We start from the raw sequence: 24,507 nt of genomic DNA, 5'->3' as shown, positions 1-24,507 counted from the left end.
ATATCCACCACGTTCTCAAGGCAGCAAAAAGGCAAAGCTATCCCTCTCCTGACTGCTGCATAGCATCATCATTTTAGAAGTGCTAGATGGTGCAAAGCGGCAAGAAAGAGAAATAAAAGGCACACGGACTGAAAAAACAGACAAAAAACTCTCAGTATTCATAGGGCAATTTTGTAGGTCGAAAATCCTAAGGAGTCTGGGAAATAACAACTAGACCTAATACATGAACTGAGCCACATCACAGAATAAAAGCAAATGTAAAAATTAATTTTGGTTGTATACATTAGCAACAAGCAATTGAAAATGAAAAATTTTTAATTTCCATGTACAATAGCATCAAGAATCATAAAATCCTTAGGGGATACATTCACAGAAGATGAGTAAGGCTGAGATAGGGCAGAGCCAGGAGACAGGCATCATGATTGATTTTCCGAAAGAGCTGAGATATAAACAGTATAGTAAGAACAAGAAGGATTCCATCTTAAGGCTAAGATTCCATTTTAAAACCAGGAAGTTATGAGCTAAGATTCCTAATGTATTCTTTGGTAAACAGACAATACTCAACCCACTTTGGGGGCAGAGCAGGTGGTCTTGACTGATATGTTCCCAGAGGGAAGCCTCTATCCTGGAGAGGAACTAATCAATTTCTTGTGTTAATTTAATTTTGCAGAATTACGTGGAGGACTGATAATGGAGGAGAGGAGACATAATGTCTCTCACCAGAAATAAGCATCTTGAGACCAGGTTACAAGTTCATACCCCCTGGCCCTTTGTCACATCCTAAAAATCCTTAAAAGACAGAATCCCCAGCCTTTTAGTATGCCTCCTCTCTGAGGTTGCCCACACTCCCCTTTAAGTGTGTACTTTTAAATAAAGCTTTCTCTCTGTCAACTTAACTGTGCTTTGTCTCTGTGCTCTTCCAGTGGAAAGCATCGCTGTCTCTTTGCTATTTCATTCTGTTTTGAAGTTTTCACTGTCTCTGCTTTACTCCTGATAAGCAGGGAGGGGCTGCTGAGAGCTCTGCTCTGGGCCTGCCAGTTCCCGCCGCGGGCGTGACCCGCACAGGACTGCGGCTGCACGAGCTGCTCTTCAGCAGCCTGCCTGAAAATCTCCTCTTTGGGAAGTTCTCAGAACATAACCTCACTCCATCCCATGCTCCATGGCCCCCCCAATCCTGGGGTGGCAGGGGCTTAGTCCCCATGCTGTGAAGATCCAAGTGGACACTGGGCCCCCGGTGCCCCTTGCTTTAGGAGTTGGCGAGGGCTATATGCCCTACATCGAGGAGTTCAGCGAACCTTCCCTTCTTCCCTCTGCACTTTCCTGTTCTCAGCTGCCGTTCCCTGCTACTCTCGCTTTAATGAATTCCTTCCTTACCTCCACTCTTCCGAAAACTGCTCAAGGATTCTTTCTCATTCAGCCAAGAACCCTCCCCGAGCCAGGCTGAGGTTTCACCTGGTGCGCAGGGAGGGACCTCCCCGGACGCAGCTGCTGGACAATGAGGCCATGAACTGAAAGCTCAGAACTGCCAAGGAAAATGGAAGAAGTCCTGAATAAACCGGGAGTCGAACCACATCTGTGTACTGGAGACCAACACCACTGAATACAAGGTCTCAGCCTCTGGTCTGGTTCCTGCCCTGCCCTTCCCGGTCATCATCCCAGCAAGCTTTTTTACTAGAAATGAATGAAGTGATTCTAAGATTTATGTGGAATCGCAAAAGACCTAAAATATATCTGTGATAATAGAAATATTCTAGTGAGCACTTTCAATGTGGTCACTATACCTGAGGAACTCAGCCTTTGGTTTAACTTAATTTAAATACATTTAAACAGCCCTTTGTGCCCAGTGACCCACTGTCCTGGACGGCACAGACCTTGAGGATCCAAAGCATCTTGAAAAGGAAGAACGTAATTGCAGAGTTTACACTCCCTGAGTCCGAAGCTTAGTGCGAAGCCTCAGTAATCAAGACAGCATGCTACTGGCAAGGGAAGAAACAAATTCATTTACGGGACAGAATAAAGGGCCCAGAAGTAGACCGACTCTGTCAGGCCACTTGATTCAGACATAGTCACTAAAGTAACCCAATGGAGAAACTGAAAGTCCTTCAACAAGTGGTTCAACACAACTGGATGCCCACATGGGAAAAAAACAAATTTCAACTCCACCTCATATCAGCCACAAAATATGTATTTTAGATGAATCAGAGACCTAAAGTCAGAACCATAATATTTTAGAAGAAATTACAGAGTGTCTTTGCATGTTGGGGGTTGACAGAAGTTTTCAGGACAGGGAGAAGCACTAGAGAAATTTCTGGGTGAGGATGTTCTCAATCTTGATAGGGGCTTGGGTGACAATGGTGTGTGCATTTTTCAAAACTCACCCAATGGTATGCTGAAAACTGATGGCTTCACTCAATGTGGATTAGCCACCCGCCCCCCCAATAAAAAAGAGCTGTAAACAAGTGCTGAAGTCTAGTGCACGATACACATGACCAAGTGTTTAAGAATGACATATACTTATATCTTTAGCTTTGCTCTGCATCGAAAGTAAGATGTGTCAAGGATAGATGGAAGAATGGACAGATACATGATAAAGCAAATTTAGCAAAATATTAATTGTAGAATCTAGTTGGTAGATAGATGGATGTTTACTGCAGTTTTTCAACTTAGATATACTTGAAATCTTTCATAAAATGTCAGGAAAAAAGATACATTAATGGCCAGCAAAAAAATGCTTCATTTAAAAAAAAAAGCATCATTAGAAATCAGGTAAATGCAGCAAAAGCCATGATGAGATGCTGTTACATGCCCACCAGAAGGCTGAAATTAAGATGACTGACAATACCAAGTAAAGACAGAAAGGGGGGTCAACAGGACTCTCATACGCAGCTAACACACACCCAAAATGGTGTGACCACTTTGGAAAAGGCTGTGGCCGTTTCTTATGAAGTTATACACCTTACCTATGACCTAGCAATTCAGTTCCTAGGTATTTACCCAAGACAAATGCAAACATATGTGCACAAAAAGGCTTCTGTGTGGGTGTCCACAGCAACTTTATTCTTAGTTGTTCAACCTGGAAATAGCCTAGATGTCCATCAGCAAGCAAATGGCTGCACAGCTCTATTCTACCCATAGATCAGCAACAATTAGTGACTACAGATACCGCACCAACAAGGAGAAATCTCAAATACATCACAGTGAGACAAAGAAACCAAGCTATAAAAATGCACACCCTGCGATTCTATCAGTATGAAGGTGCAGAGCAGTCAGAGCTGATCTATGGGTATAGAAGTTAAAGCATAGTTTCAGGGCTGGGAGACACTGACAGGCAGGGGGCACGAGGGAGCTTTTTGGAGGGATGGAGGTACCCTACATCCTGGTTTTGGTGGTGGTTCCGTAGGTGTAATTCCTTGCCAAACACATCAAAGTATGCACTTAAATTCTGTTCACTGTACAGAAATTGTATCTTGATTTTTTTTAATGATTACATATATCTCACCAGCCAGGGAAGAATAGCCACAGAAGCTATACACCTCCATACAATGAAATATTATAAAATCATTAGCTTATTTTCAAATAACAGGTTTTTTTTTTAGATAATTATTTTTTATTGAAGGGTAGTTGACACACAGTATTACATTAGTTTCAGGTGTACAACACAGTGATTCAACATTTATATACATGATAATTCTAGGTACCAGCTATCACCTTACCAAGTTGTTACAATATTTTGACTATATTCCTTATGCTATACATTACATCCCGGTTACTTATTTATTTTACAATTGGAAGTGTGTATATTCAAATAACAGTTTTAATAATACAGTACAAAGTGTATCATATTAAGTCAGTTTTATGAAGGACAGAAAATTGTTTGGTCAGTATAATCCCAAAACTGAAGAAAAGTAACTCTTTTCTTGAGTCTAAGACACTGTTGATTTTAAGACTAAACATGGATTTTAATAACATTTCCTCCTCAGGACCACAGCGGAGCTTGCGTCTATGCCCCCTTCGCTTCCTCTAGGCTTCTGCTCAGATGTCAAGCCTGAGGAGAGACCTTGGCGGACCACGTACACCCTCCCTCCCTCACAGGATGTACACATGGTTTACTGTTCTTCCCCAGGAAGGCACATTCCAGGAGGGCAAACTCTTTGTCTTGCCCAGCGTTCCGTCTGCGGCTTCTGGAACAGTATCCGCACACAGCAGGTGTGGTCAGTACGTGTTCTGTGCCTGTTTTCCTCACTCAGACGCGGGAGCTTCTTCTAAACCATCCCGGGGAGTTGGCATGCTAAGGCTGGCATCCCTCTGACACACCGTTTCTCATGCCCTGAAAGCCCCTTTAGGATTGAGAATACCAAAGTTTTCTCTGATTTTCCCATTTCATTATTTCATAGCTTTGTGGGTTCAGTTTACGTGAATTATGTGTAACTGGTTTGTTGAGGAGTCTCAGCTTGTTTGCAGTACAGAAACAATTTTATTTCTTCCAAACCACAATCCAAGTGGGATCTGTTTAGCCCCTTTCCCTCTGGGTAGGAGCTCCCTCGACAACGTCATGGCCAGATTCCAAGTTATTCTTGTCACTTTTGTCTGTAGAACAGTCCCTTGGCATTCAAGACTGAGCCCTGATTATTTCCAAAGAACATTCCACTCACACACAATCCGGGGCTCGTCTCTTCCCTCTCCCCAGACTGGTCAGTGCCCTGTGGGGCTTGGTGGCTGGAGAAGCTAGTGAGCCCTTCCCTTCGGGAACACAGCTGCCTCTCCAGGCCACACCGATCCGGTTGCCAGGGCAGCTCAGGGGAAGAGGGCTGAGGGCTCTTGGCAAGGCTGTAGCCTCTGCTGTCCCCATTCAGACTGAGTTGGAGTGAATCCTACCCCACCTCGGGCCACCCTGTCAGCCCACCGCTGCTGGCTGACATCCACCGGCCCAGCCACATTTGCTGCATGGGGTGGTGTGCCCCACCCCCTGGTGAGCCTGGCAGCACTCCAGAAAACAGTGACCCAGGGTGCAGGCCCCCTCCATTGTATGGACCTACCATCTTCACTAAATGGTTTCCAAGGTCACCTTGACAATTGGTGTTGATCCAACAGCTGGAAGGTGAAAGGGCATGGGGGATCCCTCCATGTGCCTGGCTAGAATTCGACTGTTTAGCCACACCTGGTTGGAAAGGGGCTTGGGAAATGTAATCTAGCTTTCTGCCCAGGAAGAAGAGAAAACAGGTTTGGTAAAGAACCAGCCAGTCTGGTAGAATCGCTCATCTACATTTGAGGAACCCCTTCAAACGTGGACACTGATGGCTCATCAGCGGCTGTTCAAGTTCAGCATATAGCTCATTCACTGCCTTTCCTTCTCACATCTGGGTCTTGCTACAGCAGGAAAGGCCGGCTCACTGTCCTACTGCAGTGTATACCCAGAAATGAAATAACTTCCCTTGACAGGTGGAGGCTTAAGCACACATCCTGAGCCTGGCACAGCTGGTGAAAACTCAGGGCAAATCACATAAGCCTCTCCTATCTTTGAAAGCACTCAGATATGATCTGAGCAAGTTGGCAGTTTCTACTGGCTTCAACTGTGGCCCTGAGTGTGTGACCAGTGGGTTAGTGGACACAATATGGTGTGGAACCCAGAAGAATCCACAGCCACATCCAGAAGTCCTGGGACCCAGGGAAGACCCAATGAAAGGTGGTGAAATGGCAAAGCTGCTGCAAGAGGGTGAGGACCACAGAGCTAAGTCTGTGATCCGACGGCTGGCCAATTGCCAGGGGTATATTTGTTATAAACCAGCTGCCCCTAACACTGCGCCAGGCCAGCCAGAGGGAGGCCCCACCTACGGCAGCTACAAGTGCATAGCACAGAGGCCTCCCTGCATGCTTGGCATTGGAGGCAGGCACTGCAACTGGGAAGCAGGAAAGGGTTCTTTACTCTTGGCAGGCAGCAGTACCACTTGCCTGCAACCCCTGCTATGGCTCCAGGAGCTGAGCAGCTTAAGAGAGTAAAGCTTCTGGGCACTAGAGGGCGCCACCTACAAATATGAAACATCAAAGGAACCTGGTTAAAACCAAAATCCCACAAACACCAGAAAGAGGGCCAAGTGAAACTGAACTCACCAATCTTCCTGAAAGAGATTTCAAAATAAAAATCATAAACATGCTCATTGAGCTACAGAAAAATATTCAAGCCCATAGGGACGAATTCAAGAATGAGATACAAACTTTGAAAAATACAGTATCTGAAATGAAACATACAATAGAGGGATTTAAAAGTACATTAAATGAAATAGAAGAGACAGTAAACAAAACAGAAATTTGAGAACAGAAATACAAAGAAGCTGAGGCACAGAGAAAAACAGATCTCTAGGAATGAAAGAATATTGAGAGAACTGTGTGACCAATCTAAACGGAACAATATTCGCATTGTAAGGGTACCAGAAGAAGAGAGAGAAAAAGGAATAGAAAGTGTCTTTGAGGAGGTAATTGCTGAAAACTTCCCCAATCTGGGGAAGGAGATAGCCTCTCAAGCGATGGTGGTGCACAGATCTCCCAAAACAAGGGACCCAAGGAAGACACCAAGACATATAATAATTAAAATGGCAAGATAAAGGATAAGGACAGAGTATTAAAAGCAGCCAGAGAGAGAAAAAAGATCACATACAAAGGAAAACCCATCAGGCTATCTATCATCAGACTTCTCAACCTTACAGGCCAGAAGGGAGTAGCATGATATATTTAATGCAATGAAACAGTAGGACCTCGAACCAAGAATGCTCTACCCAGAAAGATTATCATTTAAATTTGAAGGAGGGATTAAACAATTTCCAGGTAAGCAAAGGTTGAAAGAATTTACCTCCCACAAACTGTCTCTCCAGTGTATTTTGGAGGGACTGCTATAGATGGAAGTGTTCCTAAGGCTAAATAGCTGCCACCAGAGAAAATAAAACCACTGTAAAGAAAGTAGACCAATTAATTACTAAGCAGATGCAAAATTAAATAAACTACCCCCGAAGTCAGTCAAGAGATAGACAAAGAGTACAAAATATGATACCTAATATAAAAAGAATAGAGGAGGAGGAAAAGAAAAAAAAAAGAACCTTTATATTGTGTTTGTAATAGCCTAGTAAGTGAGTTAAGTTAGACTGTTAGATGGTAAAGAAGCTACCCTTGAGCCTTTGGTAACCACAAATGTAAACCCTGCAATGGCAATAAGTACATATCTATCGATAATCACCCTAAATGTAAATGATCTGAATGCAGCAATCAAAAGACATAGGGTCACTGAATGGATAAAAAAACAAGACCTGTTTATATGCTTCCTACAAGAGAATCAATTCAAACCCAAAGACATACACAGACTAAAAGACATATACAGATGGACCTAACAGACATCTACAGAACATTCCACCCAAAAGCAGCAGGATATACATTCTTCTCAAGTGCGCATAGAACATTTTCAAGAATAGATCATATACTAAGCCACAAAAGGAGCCTCAGTAAATTCAGAAGGATTGAAATTGTACCAACCAGCTTCTCAGACTACAAAGGTATGAAACTAGAAATAGATTATGCAAAGAAAACAAAAAAGCCCACAAACACATGGAGGCAACAACATGCTCCTAAATAATCAAAGTATCAATGACCAAATAAAAACAGAGATCAAGCAATATATGAAGACAAATGACAACAATAACTCAACAATGCAAAATTTGTGGGACACAGCAAAGGCTGTGCTAAGAGGGAAGTATATTGCAATACAGACTAAACTCAGGAAAGAAGAACAATCCCATATGAACAGTCTAACTTCATAATTAATGAAACTAGAAAAAGAAGAACAAATGAGGTCCAAAGTCAGTAGAAGGAGGGACATAATAAAGATTAGAACATAAATAAATAAAATCGAGAAGAATAAAACAATACAAGGAATCAATGAAAGCAGGAGCTGGTTCTTTGAGAAAATTAACAAAATAGATAAACCCCTAGCCAGACTTATCAAGAAAAAAAAAGAGTCTACACACATAAACACAATCAGAAATGAGATAGGAAAAATCACTATGGACACCACGGAAGTACAAAGAATTATTAGAGAATACTATGAAAATATATGCAAACAAATTGAATAACCTAGAAGAAATGAACAACTTTATAGAAAAATACAACCTTCCAAGGCTGACCAGGAAGAAACAGAAAATCTGAACAGACCAGTTACCAGCAATGAAATTGAATTGGTAATAAAAAAAACTACCTAAGAATAAAACCCCTAGACCAGATGGCTTCACCACTGCATTTTATCAAACATTTAGTGAAGACCAGTACCCATCCTCCTTAAAGTTTCCCAAAAAGTAGAAGAGGAGGGAATACTTCCAAACTCACTCAATGAGGCCAGCATCACTCTAATACCAACATCAGGCAAAGACACCACAAAAAAAAGAAAATTACAGACCTATATCCCTGATGAACATAGATGCAAAAATCCTCAACAAAATATTAGCAAACCAAATTCAAAAATACATCAAAAAGATCATCCATCATGATGAAGTAGGATTTATTCCAGGGTTGCAAGGATGGCACAGTATTAGAAAATCCATCAACATCCTACATCAACCACATCAACAGAAAGGAGGACAAAAACCACATGATCATCTTCATAGATGCTGAAAAATAATTTGACAAAATTCAACATCCATTCATGATAAAAACTCTCAACAAAATGGGTATAAGAGGGCAAGTACCTCAACATAATTAAGGCCATATATGACAAACACACAGAGAACATCTTACTTAACAGTGAGAAGCTGAAAGCTTTTCCTTTAAAATCAGGAACAAGACAAGGATGCCCACTCTCCCCACTTTTATTCAACATAGTACTGGAGGTCCTAGGCACAGCAATCAGACAACACAAAGAAATAAAAGGCATCCAGACTGGGAAGGAAGAAGTTAAACTGTCATTGTTTGCAGATGACATGATATTGTACATAAAAAAACCCTAGAGAATCTACCCTAAAACTACTAGAACTAATATCTGAATTCAGCAAAGTTGCAGGATACAAAATTAATACACAGAAATCTGTGCACTCCTGTACACTAATGATAAGATAGCAGAAAGAGTAATCAGGAAAACAATTACATTCACAATTGCATCAAAAAGAATAAAATACCTAGGAATAAACCTAACCAAGGAGGTGTAAGACCTATACCCTGAAAACTACAAGACACTCATGAGAGAAATTAAAGAAGACACCAATAAATGGAAATACATCCCATACTCAGGGATAGGAAGAATTAATACTGTCAGAATGGCCATCCTGCCTAAAGCAATCTATAGATTCAATGCAATCCCTATCAAAATGCCAATGGCATTCTTCAACAAACTAGAGCAAATAGTTCTAAAATTGATTTGGAACCATGAAGGACCCCAAATAGCCAAAGCAATCCTGAGAAGGAAGAGTAAAGCAGGGGGGATCTTGCTTCCCAACTTGTCAAGCTCTACTACAAAGCCACAGTAGTCAAGACAATTTGGTACCGGCACAAGAACAGACCCATAGATCAATGGAACAGAATAGAGAGCCCAGATTTAAACCCAAGCATATATGGTCAATCAATATACAATAAAGGAGTCTTGGATATACAATGGGGAAATGAAAGCCTCTTCAACAACTGGTGTTGGCAAAACTGGACAGTTACATGTAAGAGAATGAAACTGGATTATTGTCTAACTCCATACACAAAAGTAAACTCAAAATGGATCAAAGACCTGAATGTAAGTCATGAAACCATAAAACTCTTAGAAGAAAACATAGGTAAAATCTCTTGAATGTAAATATGAGCAACTTTTTTCTGAACACATCTGCTCGGGCAAGGGAAACAAAAGCAAAAATGAACAAATGGGACTAATCAAACTAAAAACCTTCTGTACAGCAAAGGACACCATCAGTAGAACAAAAAGGCATTTTACAGTATGGGAGAATATATTTGTAAATGACATATCCAACAAGGGGTTAACATCCAAAATATATAAAGAACTCACATGCCTCAACACCCAAAAAGCAAATAACCTGATTAAAAAATGGGTGGAGGATATGAACAGACACTTCTCCAAAGAAGAAATTCAGATGGCCAACAGGCACATGAAAAGATGGTCATCATCGCTAAGTATCAGGGAAATGCAAATTAAAACCACAATGATATCACCTCACACAGGTTAGGATGGCCAACATCAAAAAGACTAGGAACAACCAATGCTGGTGAGGATGTGGAGAAAGGGAAACCCTCCTACACTGCTGGTGGGAATGTAAATTAGTTCAACCATTGTGGAAAGCAATATGGAGGTTCCTCAAAAAACTAAAAATAGAAATACCATTTGACCTGGGAATTCTACTCTTAGGAATTTACCAAAAGGAAACAACATCTCAGATTCAAAGAGATATATGCACCCCTATGTTTATTGCAGCACTATTTACAATAGCCAAGATATGGAAGCAATGGATAAAGATGTGGTACATATACACAGTGGAATATTGTTCAGCCAAAAGAAGAAAACAAGTCCTACCATTTGCAACAACATCAATGGAGCTAGAGGGTATTATGCTTAGCGAAATAAGCCAAGTGGAGAAAGACAAGTACCAAATGATTTCCCTCACTTGTGGAGTATAATACAAAGCAAAACTGAAGGAACAAAACAGCAGCAGATTCACAGACTCCAAGAAGGAACTAGTAGTTACCAAAGGGGAGGGGTGGGGGAGGGCGGGGGTGGAGAGAGAGAAGGGTATGAGGGGTATTATGATCGGTACACACGGTATGGGGGGCAGTCATGGGGAAGACAGTGCAGCACAGAGAAGACAAGTAGTGACTCTGTGTTATCTTACTATGCTGATGAACAGTGACTTCAATGGGGCATGGGGGGGTCTTGATAATATGGGTAACCACAATGTTTTTCTTGTGAAACCTCCAAAGAGTGTATATCAGTTATACCTTAATAATAAAAAAGATTTCACTATGATGGCAACTGAAAGACTAAGAGGGAACATTAACTCTGTTTCCCTGGGTGGTAGGTGTACAGATTTTTATTCCTTACATATTCTTTATTTTTTTTAATTATGTTGTATGTATAGTGTTATATACTGTACATATGCTATTATAATCCAAATAAATCAATAAATGCTAAACAATTAAGTTAATCAGAAAAAAAAATAAATGAAGAACAGATGAAAGCTTTTGGGCCTGTCCTGTGAAAGTGTGACTAAGGGGTGAGAGTCAATTTCATGAGAAATTGCTGGGGTGGGTAGGGTGGGTGTGGGTCTGTCAGCACACAGCAGATTCCTAAAACAGGAAATTCAAATGGGGCAGTTGCTAAAACCCCAGCTCCTGGAAGGGATCTACAGGGTGCATGGAGGGTTTGGGAGATCAGGCACAGCACAGTGTGCTTTTCCATCACCTTGAGTTCTTATTTCATGGAAACTGTTCCTCCCTTCCCTCTTTTAAACAGACCTACTTCTGAAGTCTTTTTCAGGTCGCAGTATTGTCTCTCCCAGGAAGACTCTTCCTGTCTGCCAGTCCAGTGCACGGTGTTTTGAGGCCCCTCTTGTCCCACATTCTTTCCTTCTGGTGCTGCCTGGACTCTAGGCTGAGCAGCTCTTCCAGTGGGATGCTTCCGGGCAGTTTCTGCTGTGTTCCTCCAGGTAAACTCAGCCCACTCCCAGGGCTCAGCTCATATCTGGGCCTGCACAGGCACCATAGGATGCATCGATCCTGAACTTACGTGAATGGCTTGCGTCTGTCCCCAGCCATGCCTGGGCAGCTCATTTCTGACCACAAACCTAGGCAAGAGGTTGGAGACTTTCTAGGCCCCATTCACTGATAGACAGCAGTTCTCAGCGATTGCTGTCTTTTTTGTTTTGAAGCGATATTTTCATTCTTGATCCATAGAAATTTCCTTTCATTATTTTCAAATGCTTCTATACATACACCCTGTTTGTGTGTGCATGTGATGGTGTGTGGAGGTGGAGATGGTTTTACTTTATGTGTTTGGAGCAAAGAGGGAGGTTTCAGTACAAACTCAATCAAAACCCAGAAAATGGTCTATCTTAGAGCAGAGATATAATCACGGGTAGAAGTGAGAAACTAGAAGGAGAGTGGCAAAGAGGCAGTCTCGGGAGTCCACTGACCATGTTCAAGTCCCAGAAATGGCTCTCCCAGCTATGTGATCAGGGACAAGTTCCTCACTTTCCCACTCTAAACCTATTTCCTCACCTGTCAAGTGGGTGTAATAATGCAACCACTCTCTTTGGGCTGTTGTCAAGGCTAAATGAGATAGATCCGGGAGCAGTTAACACAGCACTGACCATATAGCAAACATCAGCAAAACCTAGCAATTATGCTCCCGTTAAAGTGGGGAGGATAGGGTGGCAGGCATCAGTAACAACATCTAACACTGTTCAGGGGGGTCAGAAACTGAAATAAGAGGACGTAAGTGAAAAGTCTAAATAACAGAATTGTCTGTCACAGGCCACCTTCCCTGGGATATGAACTCTGAAGGTTTGCCGGCAGGAAGTCTAATGGGAAGCGCTCTCCGGCCACCACCTGTGGGAGGGAAGGAAGCGGGACGCAGGGAGAGGAAGCTGGGCTGCCTTAAAGTCACAGGCTTCCATCAATCCCATGGAGAGCTCTGTAGCCGGGATGGCCTTCAGGGTTGTCCCATGTCAACCAGTCGGTGGATGTGCATGGCCACGGGAGGGACACATGGCCTTCAGTGAAGGGGTGCCTTCACTTGAGGGCAAGTCTTGGAAAGAACCTCAGCCGAGAAGATCAGCCACCGGTCCTCCCAGCCCTGAGAAAATGAGCCCTCCAGTCCTGGAGGGGAACTGAGGGGCCCCCAGCATCTGCTCCAGGAGCAGACATTCACCGTTGACTGGAGATGCCACCAGATCTGTGACGACGCCAAGGAATCAACTGAAAAACCAATCAAGTGACTCCATGTCCAGTGAAGGGGTCAAATAAAAACACCACATTAATCTTCCCTATGTATCAGCAATGACCTCCTAGTAAATATAAAGGAAATTGTGATACTCAAGATGGGATCATATTGACAATAGAAAAACATTCCCAATGAAACATTCAGCCACTAGGATGTTTACTACAACATCATTTACAGTAATAAAGCTCAGAAACAAGTTACATTCTCAAAAGAAAGAATCGTTTGAGTCAAGTGTGGCAATCCAGAGATGGAATATGATTGATTTATAAACTGTATTTTCGAAGACAATGTCATGAGCTTGGCAAATTTTCGTTACATATTAAGTAGGTAAAAAAAAAAAACAGTAAGTATGTTTGATGTAATCACACTTTATAAAAAAGAAAATAGGTCAAAATGGCTTGGGGCTTGCTGGAAGCTCCAGGTTTGCTTGGCAGACAGTTTGTGTAACATGGACACGACTCCCAGCTATGTCTGTTTTGCTGTTTGTTCATCTGGGCAAACACTGAACACCCTCTGAGCAGCTTCTCAGCCAGGCCTGGGGCTGCATGCCAAGCACACGGGTGAATCAGACATCAGCTCTGCTCTCAAGGAGCACACAGTCTGGTGGGGGAGACAAGCACACAGTGGTCATTTAACATAGGAATAAGCCTGGGTGGGGCTGGGGATGCGGAGGCACAGTCAACAACCAAGCCTGGTTGTTCAAGGAAGGTCTCTAATGGTTGGAACACCGGGTCCTTGTCTAACTATAGGACTAAGAGCACAGAGGGGGCAGGGAAGACTGGAGTGGTTGGGGGGAGAGGGAACAGAAGGCCAGATGGCCTGTTGTTTCAGAAAGCATCTGGAGATGGGAGATAAGGCAAGGATGATGCCAGGTTCCTTGCCTGGGGGCAACCCAGATAGAGCCACCACTTAGTGAGATGGGGACTCCTCCGGAGATCTTCAGGGCCAAGGGATGGAATTCCACCAGGTTGGGCACAGAGGTGCTCAAGGCAAGAGCAAGGGTCACAGTCACAGAGGATGCAGGCGCAGTTCCAACCCAGGCGCCTGCTCTCCAGCCTCAACCTGGGCCCACAGTGGGGTTGGCTCAAGGGAAGGGGGTGTTGCAGCTGCATATCTTCACAGTCAAGCAGGATGGGTGGCCAGATCCTTATAAACCTCTTAGGGCCAGTTATCTGGGGCCAGCCAGTAGGCACTACATATACTCCAGACTTTTCCATAACAGATGATGCTGACTAGGCAGCAGGCTAGCCAGTTGGAGCAGATATTTATCCCCATTCCCAAACCAACTACCAGTTGTAGAGAAACAATTATTGGACACCCCAGGGGCAAGGCCTTCTGCTGGAGGGAAGGGGCCACCCCATCCTACAGGGTTTCCTTGCACGTAACTTGCCAAAACAACTACATCTTTCCAAATTCGGAGCCTGGTACCAGAATTTGGGGAAAATTAGGATTAAGTTTTAAATTAACCTGGATGAGAACAGCTAGGAAAACATCAAGGAGAATGCTACTAGAAAGGAATACAAATTATAAAACCAAAATGATTTTTAAAAGGGTGGGACTGGGGAAAATACATGCATCAACAGGTGATAGAAAAGTTGGCCCTGTTAAGATTTTCAAATGTAATGAAGGAAACAGCACATCAGTGAGAGGAAGAATTCAATGTATGATCTCATGGCATTTGTTTAAATATTTCGGGTAAAGTCCATTTAGAGCCTCACCTTACACTAACTACCAAACTAATTCCAGAAATGAAACTAATTCTCAAGGGAGAATTTTAAAGAGGAACTTAGTGTAAAACACTAAAAGCATTCGCAGAGGCTCTAATGGAGATACTCGCAGGCTGCCTCTTCTGTCTTCTTAGACCAGAGGTTCTCCAGGTGGTCAAGGCCCTTTCAGAGGAGAGATGAAACTGTTCTTGCAATAATGCCGACGTACTCTGTGCCTTTCCTGTTCTCCTTATCTCACAAGCGCAGAGCGGAATTTTTCAGAGGCTACATGAGATGTGATCTTGTAAAAGATAAAGTGCAGAAGCAGGTCTGAGCCTCCAGCTGTTCTATTATGCCAGACATTACAGAAATTTGCAAAAATGTAACATAATGCCCCTTTGTGCACTTTTCAGAAAACAGTTTTCATGAAAGTGAGCTACTTATGTTGTCATGTAATGAGTTTATTTTCAAAATTCTTTAAAACATTTTCCATGTTAATTTATAATATGGTCAACACTGATAAAACCTACAAAAGCAAAAGCTCTTAAAATGATTTAATGTCCTAAGTGACTTTTAACGGAGCAAAGGGACCCTGACACCAAGGGATCCTGAGAACTGCTTTTGGTCTGTATGCGCTTGGAAAGGGCCCACCACGAGTCCCCAGCTCATCCACTCTTGAGTACCGGCTATGTGCTGGGCACTGTTACAGGTACAAATGATACAGCCGTGAACAACAGGGGCAAATATGCACGGCTGCCTCACGTTAGAATTAAGCGGGCACAGTGCCCAGGGAGGGACTGGATCACCCATTTATAAGTCAAATTTCAGGACAATACTCACACACGAACACGACACACAACAGGTTAGTATCTTTAATATATAACAAGCTCATACAAATTTATCAGACCCAGAAGAGCAAAGGACACTGACAATCCACAAAAGAGGAAATACAACTGCTTAATGTGAAAGGATGTTCAACTTTGCTAGAAGTCAAAGAAATGCAAACTAAAACACAATGCTGTTTTTTCATTATCAGATTAGCAAACATTTAGCCAGATGGTAACACCCAGCAATGGCAAAATGGGCACGTTTATCCTTGCTGGTGGCAGTGTAAATGGTAACAAACATCTCTGGAAACCATTTTGTCAACATGTACTAACAGCCTCAAAGGTTCTCATATTCTTTAATTCAATAATCCCACCTCTGAGAATCTATCCTAAGGAAATAACGTGACATTGGGAAAAAGTTTTATGCGTGAAGATATTCATCAATTTCTAATGGTGAAAAATTCATGATGGCATCAGTGACCAACCTCTGGCACTACTGCTCACCTACTGGACAGAGATGTACACACCATTTCAAAGTGGAACTGTCATAACACAGGGAATGCTGGTGATGCAAGTGAAAATGGCTATGCAATATTGTATCAGTACAGGAAGTACTATCACAACTATGCTAAATCAAAATGCAAAGAAACTGTCATGGGGGAGGGGGAGACAACAAAACATTAGTTTTATTTTTTTCTCTTAATCCTACTATATCTTCCAGTATGTCTCTAAGGTAAAGGCTTGCTTTGATAGTGAGAAGATATAGTGCATTGTCACCTGTCTACAGAAAGGAGTGATGCCCAGCAAGGATCTCCTCTGTCCAGGCTGCGCCAACCGCCACCAGGCCCAATGCCGCAACGCCAAGAGGTGAGGAGTCATCGGCTCCGTCCACACTCACAGCGGATGAAGGAACCGTCCCACACCCGATCTGCTCCCTGCCCTGGCAAGCTTGCGCTTCCAGCTCCAGAGCCCATCTCTCGTGTCTTCGTGTCTAAACCCCTAATGCTTCCCGAGCAGAGGTACCTTAGTCTTACAGTCTTGGCTGCCACGGGGAAGGGACCCCCACAAGAAACTCTTCTCCCTTCCCACTCAAAACTCCACTCCCGGTGGGTGGGCCCAGCAGTGTCCTTTTATACAGCTGCAGGGCTTGCTCCCTCGAGGTAGCCTAAGTAAATGCCCATCTCCAGGACGGTGGTCTGGTGGGAGGTCCTGTTCCCGACAACAGAAGCCCAGGCATCAGCAAGTGCACCCACACCTTCACAGGACACCTCTGCACTCTTCCACACCCGCTCCTCATACACTTACCTGGGACCCATGCAGCGGGCCTTGCTTTTCCCTAGAAATCACCAAAATGCTTTAGGACATTAAATTAATCTCAGGGTCACACTACACAATAGGCCAGAAGTCACTCCTTATTCTAAAACTGACCTCAAATGATGCCCTGTTATGCAATGAAGCTTACTTACCAGGTGGGTTATCATGCACAGTCACAATATAGTCCAAATAATGTCACCACCACCAGAAACATCAAACTTTACCTCACATGCACTGTTTAACACTACTGCCTGTCCCTTCTATAAACCAATGCCTGTTCTCTTAAATTTAGAGAAACTATAACCCCAAAACATGTACAGAGCAGCTCCCCTATCCCACTTCCTTCTTCAGCTTGACCCTCCCATGTCATGTGGTCTCGCTCTGGGCTGTATGGAGCCTGGGTCTCATCCTCTTTAGCTGGGGACTAGTGTCTTCCACTGGAGCCACAGGGGGCTCCCAACGTGGGGCATCTTCTGAGTCTCACATGGGGGCAACCCCTGAGCCTCTTATCTATTCCAGGCTCCAGAGCTGCAGGAAGATGGCAGACGTACAACAGCACCAGCCCCAAGCCGGCAAACAAGCACCTAAGCACCAACAGTCAAAACACAAGGAAATCACCAAACCAGGTGAAGCTGGGGCAGCAGCCAAGGCTGATGAGCATGGCCACCTGAATGCAAAGGGCCAGTCACAGGCACAGACAGGCAGCGTGACCAGCCCAGCCTACACAGCTCTGGCTCTGGTGTGTGCAGCAGCACAAGTGAAACACAGTGCCTAATGCAAACACAGTAGGGCTTCTAAAAACCTCCTGGGGAGACCCAGCAGTTGGTGAGATGGCAGAGCTCCTGCCCTACCCCCATGCTGGGTCCCCTACCCTGGCTGGGCTGGGCCACATGGAAACCTACAGGCCTCCACGTCCCAGGTACCACTGTACCCCATCATCTGCGGGCGCCTGTCCCTAGCAGGCAGGCAGGAGAACTGAGCAGAGTGTGGTCCACAAACACCCAGAATGGTGGCCCCACTGTTAATCCTCCTCCCATTCATGCTTAATGAGCACCATGGTCCCACCTGAACAGCCTTGGCTGGAATACAGGGGGGGCCTGAAGCCTGTAACTAGGCATTTGTTCAGCAGGGCAACTGGGCTAACAAGAGTTTACAATGAGCAGGCGCAGTGGTCCACGAACCCCAGCAACCACTGAGTATCTCTACCCTTGCAAGGTGATGGTTGCTTAAGGAATGCAGGCACTTTCCCCAGCATCATCACAACTCTTAGGAAGAGGAGGGCCCCCAGGACCCAACCTCTGGATATCTAAGACACAGGACTTTGGGAAGGTGCAGAAGCTGTCCTTCTGCAGTCAGGCCAGAACAATTCACAACAGGGGCAGATAAACCCAAGGTAGCCTGTGTCCCACATGGTCCAGGTGGTCGTGTTAATGCAGTGCATTTGGCATTGAATGTGGCAGGAGCATCACAGTCTGACGGGCTTGGCCAAGTCTCACTTAGAAAGTGATTTCTGGGAGTCCCTGTGAGGAAGCACAAGACAACCCCCCACCGAGGGTACAGCTCTGACCCTTAGAAATAGGACACATGTGCCAGCTCTGCACTGTTGCCACATCAGGAACAAGAGAGTCTGCAGCTCTTTTCCTTTACAAAAGCCACCAAGACCCTGGCTGGGGTGGCCAGAGGCAGATGCTCCCCATCCTCAAGTGCAATAATGATGCCTGCCAGAGGAGGTGGTCTCCAGCTCTGAGTCCATGTGCTCTTGGACAAAGGCTGGACATCTAATGGCCAGGCGCAGGGAGTGCATGCTACGCGGATGCCCTGGAGACTCAGAGGGGATGTGGGCGGCTGAAAGGACTAAGGTGAAGGCCACACATCACCCGAAAGGAGAACGGAATGGGCCTCAAGCTAGATGGGCCCACAAAGGGACATGGAGTCAAGTGGGGGTAACTGCACACTTATCCTGGTGGTGCTTCCCACTGGGGTCCAGGGTAGCAGAGGGCGCCCCCAGCGCCTGCCTCACAGCCTGATGGATATGCTGCCTGTGAATATGCTGCCTGTGATGCCTTGAGAGAACTGCCCAGGGTCCAAAGTCACAATAACCTCTGCAGCAGGCAGCCTCCAGACCCCCAGAATTCCTGGCACTATCAAAACACTGACAGCTAAAGCCAGGCATTAGTGGAAGTGCATCCTCTGGGGGCTTCTCCCTTTAGCTGAGTTACCAGTCTTTCCCAGTGGCAACAACGGGGCAGGCTGACTGTGGATTCTTGTGCAGTGAATGCCTGCCCCCCAGAAATGCTGGAACTACACTCCCAGCATTGATCACGTGGCCACCGACAGCGGCAACAAAGCCCCTGCCTGCTGCTCCAGGCCCTTGTAGGGCTGGTGATTGCCTACGGGCAGGAAACCAGACTCCCCTCTCCAGGTGCCACATCAAGCCACCAGCCTGGCCCAAGTGGCTTCTTTCTGTCACCAGTGACCTCAGCACTGAGAACAGGGCAACCCGGCAGGGAAGTGCCATGGGGGCCTGCAGCAGGTGGAGCAGGGCCATCTGTGAACCTCGTCAGGCTGGGAGAGAGCAGCTCCTAGGGTCCAGGGCAGGTGGTGGAGCCAGTGGGACAGAGTAGCAGAGCTGTGGTCACTGGAAGACATGGGGTTGCAAGCAAGAGGGGAAACATGCATGGCAGGTACAAAGCAAGCACATAACTCTAGGAAGCAAGGTGGAAACAGGGTGCCAGGAGTGACAAGGAAAAACTCCTTCTGGAACAGGTCTGGAAGAGGCAGGAAGGTACGTCTTCAAACAAGGGCAATGCTGCTATAAGGACATTTCTTCTGCGCAGCAAAGGGTGTGTGCTACCTGGGTGGCTGCAGGTGCTACCTGGGTGGCTGTAGATGCCACCAGGGTGGTGGCCGCTTCCTAAAGGTTCCGTGCTCGGGTGGGCAGGGTTGGAGCTGGGCTAGTCCCAGTGGAGGCGGGGTGCACAGGGCAGGGCCCCGAGCCTGAGGCGGCCAGCTGGCGGCCCAGCATCTGCCGCTCCCGCACCGCCCGATTAGAGGCTGCAGTCTTCCTGATTTGGGCACGCCGCGCGTGCCGCAGTGGAGACTTGTAGGTTCTCCGCAACTCCGCCAGGAATCCCTGGTAGTTGTTTCGCAGGGGGCTGTCAGGTTGCATGTGGGGGATCGCCCACTTCTCTGCCTCCCCAGTGAGCCGGGACACAAGGAAAGCCACTCGCTCAGCCTCACCTGGGAAGCGGGAGGCCTGGAAGATCATGAACCTGTCCATCTGCATCAGGAAACCCGCCAGCTGGCCTGGGTCTCCAGAAAAGGGCTCGGGCAGAGAGGTTGGAGGCGTGGTCATTGGCCGGGTCCCATTCGAGGTAATCGCGGAGATAGGTGGAGTGATCTGCAGCGCCCCCGGAATCCGAGCCCTGGTGCGCAGTAAGGTGAGCTCTGCCATCACGCTCTCCAGCATGTTGGTAAGATTGGCCTTCTCTGCCCGCAGGGTGGAGGCCTCCCGCCTTAGCGCTGAGTTGGTGAGGCGCAGGGAGGTCAGGGTGTCAATGACGTCGTCCATTTGGGCATTGGTAGAAGATGCAGAGGCTGGGCTTTCAGCTTTTGATGTCTGGGGTTGGACCATGTTGGCCAGAGGTCAGCCAAAGGCTGAGACTGATGGAGTGAAAGAAGGGGGTCTGGGTAACCCCAGAACCTGAGCACCTGTGATGCTGAAATTGGGTAGACTCCGCAGAAATCGGGGAGGGGGGCTGCGGACTTGGAGGCTGAGCCCGAACAAGGCAGGGCGGACGGAGCCGAGGGGTGAGCACTGCCGGGGCAGGCAGGTGGTGCGGGCCCGTGGGGGTGCCTGCTCGCGTACGCGGCTCCTTCACGGCCGACCTCACCAGGCCAAGGCGGGCGGCACAGGGGGTGTGCTTGTTCTGGGCCCTGAAGGATGAAAAAATACTATAAACCAGGTTTCGACTGCGGAAGGGACGCGGCGTAGGAGGGACTGAGAGCGGGAGACGAGGCGGGCGCCGGGGCCGAAGCCCCGTCCCCGCGCTGGGCCTGGCGCCCACCTGCGTCCAAAGGGTGGGTGCACCTGCGACAGCGGCGCTGGGGCCTGGGGCGGGCGGCGGGCGCGTACCTGGGTCTCTGCGGCTTCCTCCGCGGCTCCGTCTGCCGCACCGGCCGGGACCAAGATGGCCCGCCGGGGACGCGGGCAGGCCGATGAGTCACGGCAGCGGCGGCCCGCCGGAACTACTTCCCGGTCAGTCAGGCCGAGGTGGCGGCGTCGGGAGGCGGGCGCGGGCAGCCTCGGGAAGAATCGCGCGCAGAGGCCGGACCGGGGCCGGCGTCGGGGTCGCGGTGGAGGTCGTGTCACGGGGCGGTAGGGCTGCTGACGGGGACGGCGCGGCGGCGGTGGCGGCAACAGGCGGGCCGCGCAGGGACCCTGCTGGTTGCCATGGAGACTACCTGCTCGCGCGTGCGCGGCAGCCAAAAGCCACGCCCAGGAAGTTGCGCGCGCATCCCCGCCTTCCAAGCAACTGCGCCCCGTCCTTCCTCAGCAGCCAATCAGTGATGACCTGAGTCCCTGTTATTTTCGTAATGAAGGCGTTTCTTCGGTTCCTCTTAAATTCTTCTTGAGACTCCTAGCCAAGCTCTTTTTGTATAACTTGTAGTAATTTTTCTTAATGGGGCTTGATTTTCATATTATGATTTGAATACAGTTCAATGTAGTATATATTCACTGTAGCAAATTTTGATGTCAAAGAAGTCTTTAAAAATAATCACTCAAGAGTCCATCTAGAGAAAACAAATAGGAATATTTCTGTAGCTACGTCAAGTCATTTTTCTGTGATAGGCTCCATTACAAAATAAGTTTTGTACCTTACAGACTATTTTGTAACCTTAATAGCACACTGAATTTTTAGCGTTTTCCCTTAAAGATATTTCAAAGGCATGGTTTTCAGTACTGCCCAGTGTTCCACTGAAATAGTGTACTACAATTTATTTAACCATAACCCTTTTGATAGATCTTTATCTAATTTTCCATGTGGAAGTTTTATAAACCAAACTTACATACAAATCCCAGCCCTTTTCTCTGCCAGGTTATCCAGGGTGATTGCCAAGGAGTTAAACTACTGGGCCAAAGAGTAGGAGCCATTTAGTTAAGATCTGGATACTTTTCCCACTCGACCTTTCTGAGCTACTTTTAAGTGGTCCACTCCAGGCTGGGGCATGGCTGGAGAGAAGACACGCACCATGCCAGTTTTTCCAGGACACCATCTTCAAGGAAGTGGAACCCCTGGCAGCCAAAGGCGCTCCTCAGGCAGGTCTGGGACAGAGTCAGGTTCACTCACACCTTTACAGTTTTCAATTCTGTAAGTGGGAATTGGAGCGTGAGAGTGTCAGTACGTGGAAAAGGTAGTCTAGCTGGGCCCACAGTTGTGTGTATCCAGTGTACTAAAAGGTACACTTTTTCTGTCTAGGTGTAAACTTCTAGGACACAAGGCAAGAGGAGATAGAAAAGAGACTGTATTTCCCTAAACTGCCTTGGTGAGATCTTCCAAATCATCTGTGGGCAGCAGCTGGCTTAACCTTGGCTGAGGTCAGTAACTTCAAGTGCAGAAATTGGCCTGTACCCTTACCCCTCCCCCTTCTTCCAAACACACAAGAGTCCCTGCCCACTCCTGTGAGTCACCCCAGCAGTTTCCCTGCCCTCTTGTGCCAGGGCCGCACCTCCCCAGGCTCCTGGACTCTGTCCACATGAGTGAAAGGTCCGCTGCAATTCCAGGTGTGATTGATACCATATGTCTTAAATTCCAGGTGCATTGAATATAAGGTTCACCTTACTTCAGAATTGGTACAATATAAATTTGAAGAAATATGTAAATTATTTGTATTTCACCTTATTTGAAACAGGTTATAAAGTGGCATCACATAAAATATAGATTGAAATAAAAATTTAAAGAATTTTTAAAATAACAAAACTGAACAGAGTATTTGGCTTCTGATCCAGATGATGTTATTCTTCATGCTCTGAGGTGATCCTCTTTGCTGAAAGTAGAACAATGATAAACTATACAAAGAAGGTATTGAAAGGATATAGCTGGGCTCAAAAACAAGATAAAGTTCCACTGTGGTCCAGAAACACAAACTGCTGAGTATTGACAAAGCTTTGGGCCTACTGGGCTCTGGGTCCCAAAGTGTAAGGGAGACCTGAGACTAGGACAGAGGCTAGCTTCCTATTTGAAACCGGGGAATAGAGGGGTCGCCCATATGTCAGAAAGAAGGCTGGAAAATCTGCTTCAACCATTTTATGGGGCAACAGCTTCTGTGAAGGTGTGGCCCTGGGACAAGGGAGAAAACCCAACATCATTTATCTCCTGCCCCCTGTTGACAAGTAGACCCAGAGGGCCACTAGCAGGAATATAAAACAGGTTTCTGTACCACAGACCACGCATCACCGAAGCAGCCCCGAACTGTGAGACCCGGGTAGACGGAGGGCTCTGACTAGGAGGGGGCTTGGTACACAGAGAAGGAAAGACAGTCTTTATCCAAAAATGAGCCTAAAAATCAAAATGAGACTCCTTTGGTACCTTAAAGGGGAATGTCAGGCTGACTCTGGCTGTGATTCTGGAGTTCTGAGGGAGGATCCACTGGGAGGTCACTAGTAGATTGATGGTATGGAAAGCTAAGAAAATAGTGTAAACAGAAAGAGGCTCAAGCATTGTGCCTTAGGGGGTCTAGAAAATGGGGAGGGGACTGCTGCAGAGTGGCCCAAAGGGTAGAAGGATGCTTTGGAACCTCAGAAGCCAAGAATTGGCTTCAGGGAAGAGGCGAGGCGGCCAACCAAGTCCTCACGTGGGCAGGATCACCATTCAAACTGGGACACTTTTGAGAGCCAAACAAGTTGCTAAGGATAATTAAAATAATTCATTTTCTGAAACATTATTTATGGCCCAACAAATTCATTTATTGTACTGCTAGACCTATAATCATGGCCCTGTCACTGATTTTTCCTAAAGAACACTTCTTTTCTTCAGTAAGTTTTTGTTTATTCATTTTGTCTTAAAATCACTTGTAGTCTCACTCAAAATTGCATTCTGTGGTTATAAATTTAAATCTGTTGACATTTGCAATGAACTCTTGTTTGTAGACTTTATTTTAATTGAGAAAAGACTCCTCCTACAGGTACTAAGATACCTGTAAGGTAAGTTCAGAAAAACTCTAGTAAATGGAGGATTTTCTCAATTCTGTTTTTTAATTGAAATGTGTAAATATTCCAGTTCAAATGTATCCATAGGTTCAGTCATTTTGACTCCATTCAGGGTACCATTTTATGACAAATATTTGCATAAGCCAAAACTTGTCCCCCTCGAAACTCATGTATTATCTTTTTGAATGTTTCATCAAATTTGTGTGCTGCAAAATTGTAGGCCTTCTTGGTTTCTTTCCATTCTAGTACAGAATATAATTTATCCAATTAAAACTAGGAATCTCATGAAAAGATTCTCCCCACATGTTGAGATATTCCAAGAACGATTATGGAATTTGAAAATTAGACCTCATACCCCATTGGAGCTCTCAGCATCTAATCTAAAAGCATCTAATTTGTGCTTTTGTATGGATGAATTTCAGTGTTTCCCCATTGGCAAGAATTGCTTCTAATAATTACAATTTACTAAAGTTTTAAAGCTCAAAA

At 45.7% G+C, this 24,507-nt stretch overlaps 1 protein-coding gene across 1 annotated transcript; it reads right to left on the bottom strand.

The window, feature by feature from the left end:
- Positions 1 to 15,528: 15,528 nt before the first annotated feature.
- RTL6 (retrotransposon Gag like 6) lies at positions 15,529 to 21,282 on the bottom strand. The gene is made up of 2 exons (XM_036931411.2): positions 20,947 to 21,282; positions 15,529 to 20,747 (listed from the first exon to the last, which is right to left on the bottom strand). Exon 2 carries the CDS (start codon positions 20,443 to 20,445, stop codon positions 19,726 to 19,728), a length of 720 nt encoding a protein of 239 aa, XP_036787306.1. The 5' UTR covers positions 20,446 to 20,747; positions 20,947 to 21,282; the 3' UTR covers positions 15,529 to 19,725.
- Positions 21,283 to 24,507: the final 3,225 nt, after the last annotated feature.

The sequence above is a fragment of the Manis pentadactyla genome, chromosome 10 (assembly GCF_030020395.1).
Source record: "Manis pentadactyla isolate mManPen7 chromosome 10, mManPen7.hap1, whole genome shotgun sequence".
In the NCBI taxonomy this organism is placed as follows: Eukaryota; Metazoa; Chordata; class Mammalia; order Pholidota; family Manidae; genus Manis; species Manis pentadactyla.
This window is presented reverse-complemented; position numbering and strand designations above follow the sequence as displayed.